General features: G+C 38.2%; 1 protein-coding gene across 1 annotated transcript in view; it reads right to left on the bottom strand.

Moving 5' to 3' along the window:
* Positions 1-12,451, bottom strand: part of LOC124775227 (voltage-dependent T-type calcium channel subunit alpha-1G-like) — a 790,960-nt gene that overhangs the window by 57,991 nt on the left and 720,518 nt on the right. Inside the window, exons 32-33 of the mRNA XM_047250065.1 lie at positions 5,703-5,854; positions 5,507-5,616 (exon numbers count right to left, since the gene is read on the bottom strand). Coding sequence (XP_047106021.1) covers positions 5,507-5,616; positions 5,703-5,854 — 262 coding nt within the window. The remainder of the gene's footprint in view (positions 1-5,506; positions 5,617-5,702; positions 5,855-12,451) is intronic.

Below are 12,451 nucleotides of genomic sequence, written 5' to 3'. Positions count from 1 at the left end.
GTGTCTCAAATAGAATGAACTCCCTCATGACAACCAAAATCGATTAGAAAAACAATGATCACGTGAAACGTAGCTTTCAATTTTCTCACTTGACATCCTGGAAGCTATAGATTAAGACAATTATGTGGGTGCAGTATTTCTTGACTTCTGAAAATAATTTTGACTAATATCACATAAAACAAAATTTGTGACTAAATTAAGGATTTCGTAGTATAGAGGAATCAGTATATTTTCTTAGATGAAGATGCAGAAGTAACTTAAGAGTGTCCCTGAAAAGTGCATTTGGTTCCTTGCTGTTCTTGTTATGTATTAATACCTTGGCAGACAGTATTAATAGTAACTTACAGTTTTTGAAGATGACCGACATTGAAGCACTGTGTGGAATAGCTGCATAAACAGCAGTAAGATTTTGAAGTGGTGCAGTGATTGGCAAACTGCTTTAAGTATTCAGAAATATAAACTAGTGTTGTTATTGTTGTGGTCTTCAGTCCAAAGACTGGTTTGATGCAGCTCTCCATGCTACTCTATCCTGTGAAAGTCTCTTCGTCTCCAACTAACTACTGCAACCTACATCCTTCTGAAACTGCTTACTGTATTCATCTCTTGGTCTCCCTTTACAATTTTTACCCTCCATGCTTCTTTCCAGTGCTATATTGGTGATCCCTTGATGCTTCAGAATGTGTCCTACCAACCAAGCCCTTTCCTAGTTAGGTTGTACGACAACTTTCTCTTCTCCGCAATTCTATTCAGTACGTCCTTATTAGTTACATGATCTATCCATCTAATCTTCAGCATTCTTCTGTAGCTTCACATTTCAAAAGTTTCTATTCTCTTCTTGTCCAAACTGTTTATCATCCATGTTTCACTTTCATACATGGCTACACTCCCTGCAAATGCTTTCAGAAAATACCTCTTGACACTTAAATGTACACTCGATGTTAATAAATATCTCTTCTTCAGAAATGCTTTTCTTGCTATCACGTGTCTGCATTTTATATCCTCTCTACTTCGACCAACATCAGTTATTTTGCTACCCCAATAGCAAAACTCATCTACTACTTTAAGTGTCTCATTTCCTAATCTAATTCCCACAGCATCACCTGATTTAATTTGACTACATTCCATTATCCTCATTTTGCTTACTGTACATTCCATTCAGCTGCTCTTCCAAGTACTTTGCTGTCTCTGACAGAATTACAATGTCATCGGCAAACCTCAGAGTTTTTGTTTCTTCTCCCTGAACTTAATTCCCACTCCAAATTTTTCTTTTGTTTCTTTACTGCTTTCTCAATATACTGATTGAATAACACGAGGATAAGCTACAACCCTGTCTCACTCCCTTCTCAACCATTGCTTGCTTTTCCTGCCATCTGGTTTCTGTACAAATTGCAAATAGCCTTTCGGTCTCTGTATTTACCCCTGCCACCTTTATAACTTGAAAGAGAGTATTCCAGCCAACATAGCCAAAATCGTTCTCTAAGTCTACAAATGCTATAAATGTTGGTTCACCTTTCCTTAAGCTACCTTCTATAAGGAGTTGTAGGGTTAGATTTGCCTCATGTGTGCTTACATTTCTCTGGAATCTAAACCAATCTTCCCCGAGGTCGACTTCTACTAGTTATTTTATTTTTCTGTAAAGAATTTGTGCTAGTATTTTGAAACTGTGACTTATTAAACTGATAGTTTGGTAATTTTCACACCAGTCAGCACCTGCTTTGTTTGGAATTGGTATTATTATATTCTTCCTGAAACCTGAGGGCATTTAACCTGTCTCACACATCTTGCTCACCAGATGGAAGAGTTTTGACATGGCTGGCTCTCCTAAGTCTATCAGTAGTTGTATCAGAAAGTTGTCTGTTCCCGGAACCTTGTTTTGACTTAGGTCTTTCAGTACTCTGTCAAATTCTTCACACAGTATTATATCTCCCTTCTCATCTTCATCTATGTCCTCTTCCATTTCCATGCTATTGACCTATGCTATAATGTATAGTATATTATGATTACAATATCAATCAGCTGCACATACATGAACCTAACAATTTGTGGGGATATGACACAGTGTCACTTGTAAGTAAAGCAGATGCCAGACTTTGCTCCATTGGTAGGACACCAGAACAATGTTGTCAGTCTACTAAGGAGATTGTTTACAAAACACAGATTTGAACCATTCTGGAGTATTACTCAAAACCGTGGTTGGAACTCAGGAGATGCTGAATGTCTACAAAGAACTGCAACACAAATGTAACTTTTTTTAACAGCTCATGTTAAAACATCATGCAAATGGTGAAAAACATCAGCAGGAATACAAATGTCAATCATCTTGCAGAAGCCTTACTTAGCATTCGGGAAACACTACCAAATGAAGAATATGGGAATATACTACAGTCCTCTTCATATTAATTTTGAATTACAGCATGAACAGAGGCATTTATTTGACCATTCTTCCTGTACTCTATATGTGAATGGAGTGGGATAGAATTCTAATACATAATAATACAGGAAGTACCTTTAGCACACAGTGGTTTGCAGAGTATGGATGAAGATGAAAATGGCAGAATTTTGCACAAAACAAAACTTAATCATAGCTAACATTGAGTTTAAGAATGATGAAAGAAGGATAGAAATGTGGAGCCAAGATAATGGAATAAGTGGTAGAAGACATTGTGGTGGAATATCAGTTTGGGTTCTGTTGACATGTAGAACCATTTGAGACAATACTGACTCAACTACACATCTTAAAAAAAGAGACTGAAGAAGAGCCATTGACCAAGATTTGCAGATCTAGAAAAAGCTTTGACAATGTTGAGTTTAATACACTCACTGATATTTTGAGATATCAGGAAGAAATTACAGGAAACACAAGGTTATCTATACCTTGTATAGGAACTAACTGATTTCCAAGTGTTGACAGAAGTGATAGCAAGGTATTAGACAAGAAGGGAGTGCACTTGGATAGTAGCCTGTCCTTCACATATATAGCAAAACCCATCCATTACTTTTGGTGCCTCATTTCCTACAGTAATTCCTTCACCATTGCCTGATTCAATTCAACCAAATTCCTTGCCCTGACTTAATTTGGCTACATTCCATTACCACTGTTTTACTTTTGTTGATGTCCATCTTATTACCTATACCAACACATTACCTACTCCCTTCAACAGCTCATCCAAGTTCCCTGCCATCTCTGACAGAATTTCAATAACGTTTCCAAATCTCATAGCTTTTATTTCTTCATCCTGAATTTTAATTTTTTCCCCAAGTTTCTCCTTGGTTTTCTTTACTCACTGCTCTATGTACTGACTGAGTTATGTGAGGCTCAGTTACAACCCTGTTCCACTTGTTTCTCAACTACTGCCTCCCTTTATCCTTCATTCTTTTATTTGTATTCTCATTTGTGTTACTCTTTCATTTCCTATAACTGGTACCATGCCAGCTGCCTGGCAATTACTGCCGCCAACATACATCTGCAGCCAGTGAGTTGCTGTACTCCTGACATCATCTGTCGAAGCCAGCTACATGCAACCACACATACTGCTTGATTACTAACATCAGCAAATGATGACAGCACACTGCTGATCTGTGTACACAGTGCATGTCACTCTGTGTACACAACAGGCTCCACTACAGGAAGCAGCATCACCCAACAGCTGTGCATGCATCCAACACAGTGCTGTGAGCACAGTACTATGTTGCCTATGCATGTCACATGACACCTTATGGAGATCCTCCCACTGGATTATTTAAGACACTATATGACCGCAACTTGACAGCATTCACTCATGCTCTGGGCTCGACACCAGGTGCACCCTGCAGCCCATCTCTCAGTACCATCCAGCACAGCACAGGTTTCCAACCAAAGGTTAACTCTAACTGTACTCCAATGTAGACACTGGCCAGAAATGGTCTATGACATTTTTGGCTGACTGAGCTCTTCGGCATCCTCACATCCTGGCAACTGACAATGGTTCAAGCACAAGTCTCCCACTGCCTGCCACCACTCAGCCTATGTCCCACCAGCCAGCCTGCACCTGACGGGATATCACTTACGACATTACCACCTGGACAAGTCTGTTGGCACCTTTGCATCTCAGCCACCACCATTGGTCCGAGCACAAGTTCCCCACTGGCTGCTGGCATTTGACTGACATCCCACCGCTTAGACTGCACCCTACTTATTCAAATACCATCTAGGACCTCAGCCAGATATTGACCCAGGGTCTTGAGCTGTACTCCAGTTGAGAGACTTTATTATTCTACGAGAAGTGGCTATTATTTTCTGTTTCACATCAGAACTGTGAATTGTTCAGTTATGTATTTACCAATAAATGTGTTTCTTTTACTGTATCTTGGGAGCTAACTTTATTAAATGATGTCCTTGCCACCATGTGAGGACAAAAGATATAAAACATGTGTTTCACCTATGATGATTTCACAATTTCAAGAACATATTCCAGTCAACACTATCAACCAATTTTTTTAAATCTAAAAATGCTGTAAATGTAGATGTCTCTCTGCAGTCTATCTTCTAAAATAAAGAACCAACCTTGTGATCAGCGTGGGAGCAGGTTGCAGAGCACGCACTGCCATCTGCGGTGATCACGCACTATGCTAAGAAACATGCCCATTTTTTGTAATGTTCAGGGGACCATCATGAACCACAGTGACTTCAGTGTAATTATTGCCTGTGAATAAAACTGTCATTTCTGTTCATCTCATTGGATAATTCTTTTAGTTACCTTCTGTACTATACTGCAGTAGTTCTTTCACTGTACAGTCCAAGTTTCATCATGTATAGCCCAAGTGTCATCAAGCTATGTTCCTTGGTAGTGACACATCATGTGAAAGTTACTTTTGTTGTTTAAGTTCTGCACACCACGGTATTTAAAAGCTCCTATCGGAGCACAAAAACAAAGATGAATACACTAAGCAGATTCAGAAGGATGTAGGTTGCAGTAGGTACTGGGAGATGAAGAAGCTTGCACAGGATAGAGTAGCATGGAGAGCTGCTCATCAAACCAGTTTCTGGACTGAAGACCACAACAACACCATACAACAATTTACATTTCTTGTATATCAGTTTTGTTGTTATAAACAGTAGGAATCATGACCCATAGTAATATCACTATTCTGCAAACATGCTCTATTTTTATTAGTTTTCACTGTAAGAAAACTACTAAACTGTTTGAAATATTTGTTGACAAAAATGATGGTATTTCATGGATAATGACAAAGATATTAGAGAAATTATGGTAAAACTTGCTGCTATGACTGAAATGGATTGGCTGAGGCTGCAGTACTCCAAAACATCAAAATCTGGATTAATATAGGCAAAAATGAGATAATACACATAATAAACACTCATTATTGAAATGTTAATTATGCTAAATATTAATGATGCTACATAATATTTTATCCAATGCATGATTAATAATTTGCAGTTTTCTTGTCTGTCTTTAAAAGATAACAATTTTTCTAAGGACTACGAAAGAATTTATGGGCTGCTTACCTATCTTTAAAATACAATAGGAAACCCAGAGCTACAAGTTTCATAACAGCTTCCAAAATGAACACAGCCGTGAAGAAATAATTGAAAATTTTTAATGCATACTCCAAGGGCTGAAACAAATAATAGGAAGTTATTTTAATTTTTTTACCAAATATCAGATTATTTATTTATTAGGAATATTATTTGAGGACAGTACCTTAGGCATCTTGTAGAATTCCAAAGCCATAGTTACCACATTCAGGCCAATTACTGCAGCAATAGCCAAGTCAAAATATTTAGATGTCACAACATTGTGAATCATCAGCCGTGAATGTGTGTAGTTAGTGTAATATGGTGGCTCATGCATCTCTGAAAGAAATTATATATTACTGAATGTATTCAAAATGAGATGTAACAAAGAGGCAAATATATTTATGAATGGCCAATGAGTTTTCATTTTTAGGAATAAATATGTTTATGTAACAACACCTGTTTTGATCAAATGAAAGTAAAACACAAATGCAACTGCCAGTTAATAGTGATCACTGGAGAAGTTGTCCAATGCTGTAGAGAAGCAATGCTATTTCAACTTTTGTTGTTGTACAGAGACATTAATGTTATTCCAACACTTTAGCAGTACTATTGTTATAGTCAATGATGAGAAAGCTATATAAAATATGGTATTCTACTGAGATGCCATGACATGTTACACATTTTCTGTGGAACTTCTGTAACTGCTAAGAATGTGAATCTAAATACCAACATTAGGAGTGATGATTTGTACCGGGTGGTTATAATTAAAGTGCAGCTACCCACAGAGGTCCAATGTAGTCTGTAATTATTGTATGACAGTAAAACATGGTTGATATTCTAATGCATTAATGTGGAACCTAATTATGCTAGAAAAAAAAATGGATCCAATTTTGGTCACCAGGTGCAAATCTGGTTCTATGAATGCAAGAAAGACGTACAGAAATGTTTCCATATGTAATGGATTAGGAATGGAACATGGGCAGGAAAGGTCAAACAAGTGAAAAAGGCATAATTTGATTTGATTATTAACCACTGCTTACACAATTTGTTCAATATGAGCACTGGACACATTGATGAGGTGCTGTACAGTGCCAGATTTGCACCTGGTGGCCAAAACTGGAATTAATTTTTCAAGCATAAATCAGTTCTGCATTAATGCAAGGGAATATCTACCAAGTTTCACTGCCATTACAGCCCAGACTGGGATTTGTGAGTAGTTGCAGTTTAATTATAACCACCTGGTACTACATAGATCTGTAGAACAGTGCTTATTTTCAAACAGGAATGTTATGAGGAAATCTGATATGCACAAACAGAGAAAAAGGCAGTATTCTGAATTGTCGAAACATTGTAAGGCAGATGCAAAAGAGGAAAATATTCAGGAATGATTTAATTTTGATAAAAAATAAAAATAATAAAAGTATTGAGAACTCTGGAACAGAGCCAAGTTGAATTGTCAAAACATTGTAAGGCAGAAGCGAAAGAGGAAAATATTCAGGAATGATTTGATTTTGATAAAAAATAAAAATAATAAAAGTATTGAGAACTCTGGAACAGAGCCAAGTGCACACATAGCAGTTCTTAGGGAAAGGAAAAAATGTAGTGTTACCTGGTGTTTTTCTTCCAAAAAAATATTTAAATGTCGATATTAAGCAGATTTTTAACATGGCTGGAACTGGAACTTTCTTATGGCTACTTACAAGTCACCTTTCATCTTACAAAGTATTAAAAATACTTAATGACCAACCCCCCCTCCCTCCCAGCTGGTTTGGCTCCCACTCTCCCTGCAAACTATTGTGTGGGTGCTCTTGAACAGAGCCACACTAGGTAAAGATACGAAATCAAAATTTGGAATAACTGGATTTTAATTTGTAGAGCACAAACAATGAAAGATCTGGTGTGATAAAAAAGATAGCATATTAAAGAAAGGGCTTTTTAACAAACAGGGTGTCCACAATTAAAGTTTCAGTTTCAAAATGCTGCAGAAAGAGAATCACTGCTCGGAATGATGTCAGATAAAAAAAAATTGTAACAAAAATTTTATCAGTAGATGACACTGTAAATGTCTCAACATAAATGAGGTCGCCACAAATTTTATCAATAGATGACACTTTAAGTGTCTTAACATAAATGAGATCGTCCACAAATGACAGGTGAATCGCAATACAATGACAATCGTTGAAGCTGCATGTTACACCATCTGAAATTTTCAATGTGCATGACTACAAAAGATTGGCATCCAAAAGTTGTGGCACTGTATAGTAAGCCCATCCACCACGGAAAAATTGTGCCACATTAGATGGGAAAAATCGGTTTTTAATTGTCCTAAGGCCAAAAACTGCATAAAAAGCAAAATGGCATCATTTTCTAATTGTCCTGGAGCCAAAAACAGCATAAAAAGAAAAATGACATTGGTTTTTTATTATTCTGGGACCAGGAACCCACAAAAAGCAAAATTTTATCAGTTTCTAATTGTCGTGGGAGTAACACAAGACATGTTCCATATGCTGTCCACTGCTTTCTGCCACAAGTTGAAATTGAGAAACAGCATGTTCCACAACAGATCAGAATGTCTTGGGGGTCATATTCAGAATATGTTGCACAATGCATGCCTTTAGTTCAGCAGCATTTGTAATTGGAGCACAGAACACAACATATTTCAGATAACTCCACAGCCAGAAATCACATGGATTAAGATCAGGTGATCTGGATGGCCAGGCTGTAGGGAAATAATGACTGATAATTCTAGAATTTATAAAATTCCTCTGCAGCAGCCACTTCACTGGCTGTGCATTGTGCAGAGGAGTGCCATCTCGCATAAAAATGACCTCAGACATCCATGCTATAGAAGGGTTGGAATGACAGTGGTGTACAAAAGACACTTATAGCATTCACCAGTGGCTGTACAGGTAACAGGACCCTATGACTCACCTCCTTGATAAAATACAGCCCTATGTTAAAGCATGTCATGAACCTGCACCAAACAGTTACTTTTGCAGAATGAGGTGGTACCGGCTGATGTGTGTGTGAGTGTGTTTGTTGCCCATGTTCTGCAATTCTGTGTATTGACATATCCTTGAAGATGGGCTTTGTCTATCCACAGAATGTTCCATCGACTTTCATTGTCCACTTCCAAGCAAGACAGAAATTCTAGAGTGAACATTTGTCTTGCTGTCAAGTCAGCAGGAAACAACTTATGAACATGGGTGATTTTGTATGGATAGCAAATTAAGATGTTTCATAGGATTTTATGCAATGTGCCTGCAGGCATGTCCAATGTTTGGGCAGTTGCTTGTGCACTGCATGTTTGCATACCACTGCTCAATCTCTCTTGCAATGCTGTGGCCACATCTTCAACAGAGGTTGGATCAACTCTTCCCTCCCTCTGCCACATTGTAGTCCAAAAGAACCTGTATTTTTGAATTTCATCGTTTTCCACAGACCTTTAGCAGAAATTGGACCAATGCATTTTTTATGCCCTTGAGTGTCTGGAACTTCTGCGGGGCTACGGGTGCATGGCTTCTGTAAAAGAGCTTTACCAACAGCATGTGAACCTTCATGGAAGCCACATTGGGTGTCACAGACACAAACTGGGGAACAACCCTGTGCCTGTGAGCATATTCTGACGCTTACAGCGCCATCTGTTGATCAAATTTTAATTAAATTTCTCTTTGTTCTGCCACCTTTTCCTCTGCATCAATAGTACACTGTTCAAATTTGACATTATTCTGGGCAGTCATTCTCTTTCTACAGCATTTTGAAACTGAAACTTTATAATTATGGACACCCTGTATAACAGAAAAATCATCCTACTGACTTCAGGTTCTCTGCTGAATGTGTTTCTACTTTAACTGACTATTACCTACAAATCATTCTCTATGATACTAACCACTTTACTGACCTGCCAAAATATGTAAACATCTTGTCCCTACTAATCTTCATCCCCCAATTTCACACATCTGTGCTTCCACTTCAGACTTAACTTTTATCTAACTCTGTTAGGTAAACAAGGCACCAGTTGTGTGTAAATAGTATAAATATTACCTTTAGTTTGCTTATAAATTTGCGTTGGCAGCTATGAACCAACATTGCTTGTGCTTCAAATTGTATCATCAAGCACACACACACTGTGGGCAGAATGGAGTATACCAGTTATTGAGCTGCCTGCACATTGCTTAAGTTTTAAATCCACAACAGTGTGAACATGCAAAAGATCAATAACCAAAGCATCTACATCTACATCTACATGACTACTCTGCAATTCACATTTAAGTGCTTGGCAGAGGGTTCGTCGAACCACAATCATACTATCTCTCTACCATTCCACTCCTGAACAGCGCGCGGGAAAAACAAACACCTAAACCTTTCTGTTCAAGCTCTGATTTCTCTTATTTTATTTTAATGATCATTCCTACCTATGTAGGTTGGGCTCAACAAAATATTTTCGCATTCAGAAGAGAAAGTTGGTGACTGAAATTTCGTAAATAGATCTCGCCGCAACGAAAAACGTCTTTGCTGTAATGACTTCCATCCCAATTCACATATCATATCTGCCACACTCTCTCCCCTACTACGTGATAATACAAAACGAGCTGCCCTTTTTTGCACCCTTTCGATGTCCTCCGTCAATCCCACCTGGTAAGGATCCCACACCGCGCAGCAATATTCTAACAGAGGACGAACGAGTGTAGTGTAAGCTGTCTCTTTAGTGGACTTGTTGCATCTTCTAAGTGTCCTGCCAATGAAATGCAACCTTTGGCTCGCCTTTCCCACAATATTATCTATGTGGTCTTTCCAACTGAAGTTGTTCGTAATTTTAACACCCAGGTACTTAGTTGAATTGACAGCCTTGAGAATTGTACTATTTATTGAGTACTCGAATTCCAACGGATTTCTTTTGGAACTCATGTGGATCACCTCACACTTTTCGTTATTTAGTGTCAACTGCCACCTGCCACACCATACAGCAATCTTTTCTAAATCGCTTTGCAACTGATACTGGTCTTCGGATGACCTTACTAGATGGTAAATTACAGCATCATCTGCGAACAACCTAAGAGAACTGCTCAGATTGTCACCCAGGTCATTCATATAGATCAGGAACAGCAGAGGTCCCAGGATGCTTCCCTGGGGAACACCTGATATCACTTCAGCTTTACTCGATGATTTGCCGTCTACTACTATGAACTGCGACCTTCCTTACAGGAAATCACGAATCCAGTCGCACCATAGGCCCGCAGCTTGATTAGAAGTCACTTGTGAGGAATGGTGTCAAAAGCTTTCCGGAAATCTAGAAATATGGAATCAACTTGAGATCCCCTGTCGATAGCGGCCATTACTTCGTGCGAATAAAGAGCTAGCTGCGTTGCACAAGAACGATGTTTTCTGAAACCATGCTGATTACGTATCAATAGATCATTCCCTTTGAGGTGATTCATAATGTTTGAATACAGTATATGCTCCAAAACCCTACTGCAAACTGACGTCAATGATATAGGTCTGTAGTTAGATGGATTACACCTACTACCCTTCTTAAACACTGGTGCGACCTGCGCAATTTTCCAATCTGTAGGTACAGATCTATCGGTGGGCGAGCGGTTGTATATGAGTGCTAAGTAGGGAGCTATTGTATCAGCGTAATCTGAAAGGAACCTAATCGGTATACAATCTGGACCTGAAGACTTGCCCGTATCAAGCGATTTGAGTTGCTTCGCAACCCCTAAGGTACCTACTTCTAAGAAACTCATGCTGGCAGCTGTTCGTGTTTCAAATTCTGGAATATTCCATTCATCTTCCCTGGTGAAGGAATTTCGGAAAACTGTGTTCAATAACTCTGCTTTAGTGGCACAGTCGTCGGTAACAGTACCATCGGCACTGCGCAGTGAAGGTATTGAGTGCGTCTTGCCGCTTATGTGCTTTACATACAACCAGAGTTTCTTCGGATTTTCTACCAAATTTTGAGACAATGTTTCGTTGTGGAACCTATTAAAGGCATCTCGCATTGAAGTCCATGCCAAATTTCGTGCATCTAAATTTTAGCCAATCTTCGGGATTTCGTGTTCTTCTGAACTTCGCATGCTTTTTCCATTGCCTCTGCATCATCATAGTGAACAGTGTAAGTTAAGTTATAAGAGGAACAAGGGGTTGCATTACGGTTCAGTGCTTACAAATCAGTAAATTAAAGCCTCACTATTGAAGTTATTCATGTGTTATGAATCGGGTATGATTTCATATCCCAGTGAAGACTGAATCTGTTTCAAACCAATTGAGAGCTTATACATTGTGGATGGGGACTGAGCAATTCTGGATTAGAATGGCTTTCTAACACTTTTGGTGTTGCTCACAAATGTATATTTCAATTATAGTGAGTTTGCTGTGCGACACATTTTCTTCTCCTGTGCAAGCTTGAGACATCATACTTATTACCATTACCATTTCTCATTTCCTTCCTTACTTCATTTGTTCACATATCATGTTCTGTAATTCACCTCTTGAGGAAAACTCTCTGGGGAGTAGATGAGTACAACCATACAACAGCACAGAGATGCAGATCTGTTGATTACATTTACAAACAGCTAATCAGTGACTTGTTGTTTACCAAAGGTACTTATCATACACTTTTTGCACCAAAAAGGTTGCAAATTAGCATTTTAGACAGTTAAAAAAATCGCAGCTCTGAAAACAGCTCTTGCTTTTATAATTATACTATTTAGTTGCTCTTCATGTACAGCAACAAAATTTACAAGCCTATGAGTATACTCGTTACTTTTCATTCTAGTTCAGCTTAGAATTTTAAGTGGCATGTTATTAGTACCTATTCAAAAACAATTAAGACTATTCAAACAAAGAAGAGAAATTAATAAAATTGTGAAATTAAAAATTAAAAATAAGTTTAACGCTGTAAGAAATTAAGCAATGTGGAAAGACATTAAA

The sequence above is a fragment of the Schistocerca piceifrons genome, chromosome 2 (genome assembly GCF_021461385.2).
Source record: "Schistocerca piceifrons isolate TAMUIC-IGC-003096 chromosome 2, iqSchPice1.1, whole genome shotgun sequence".
In the NCBI taxonomy this organism is placed as follows: Eukaryota; Metazoa; Arthropoda; class Insecta; order Orthoptera; family Acrididae; genus Schistocerca; species Schistocerca piceifrons.
Note: the sequence above shows the minus strand (reverse complement) of the source record. Positions and strands in the feature narration are given on the sequence as shown.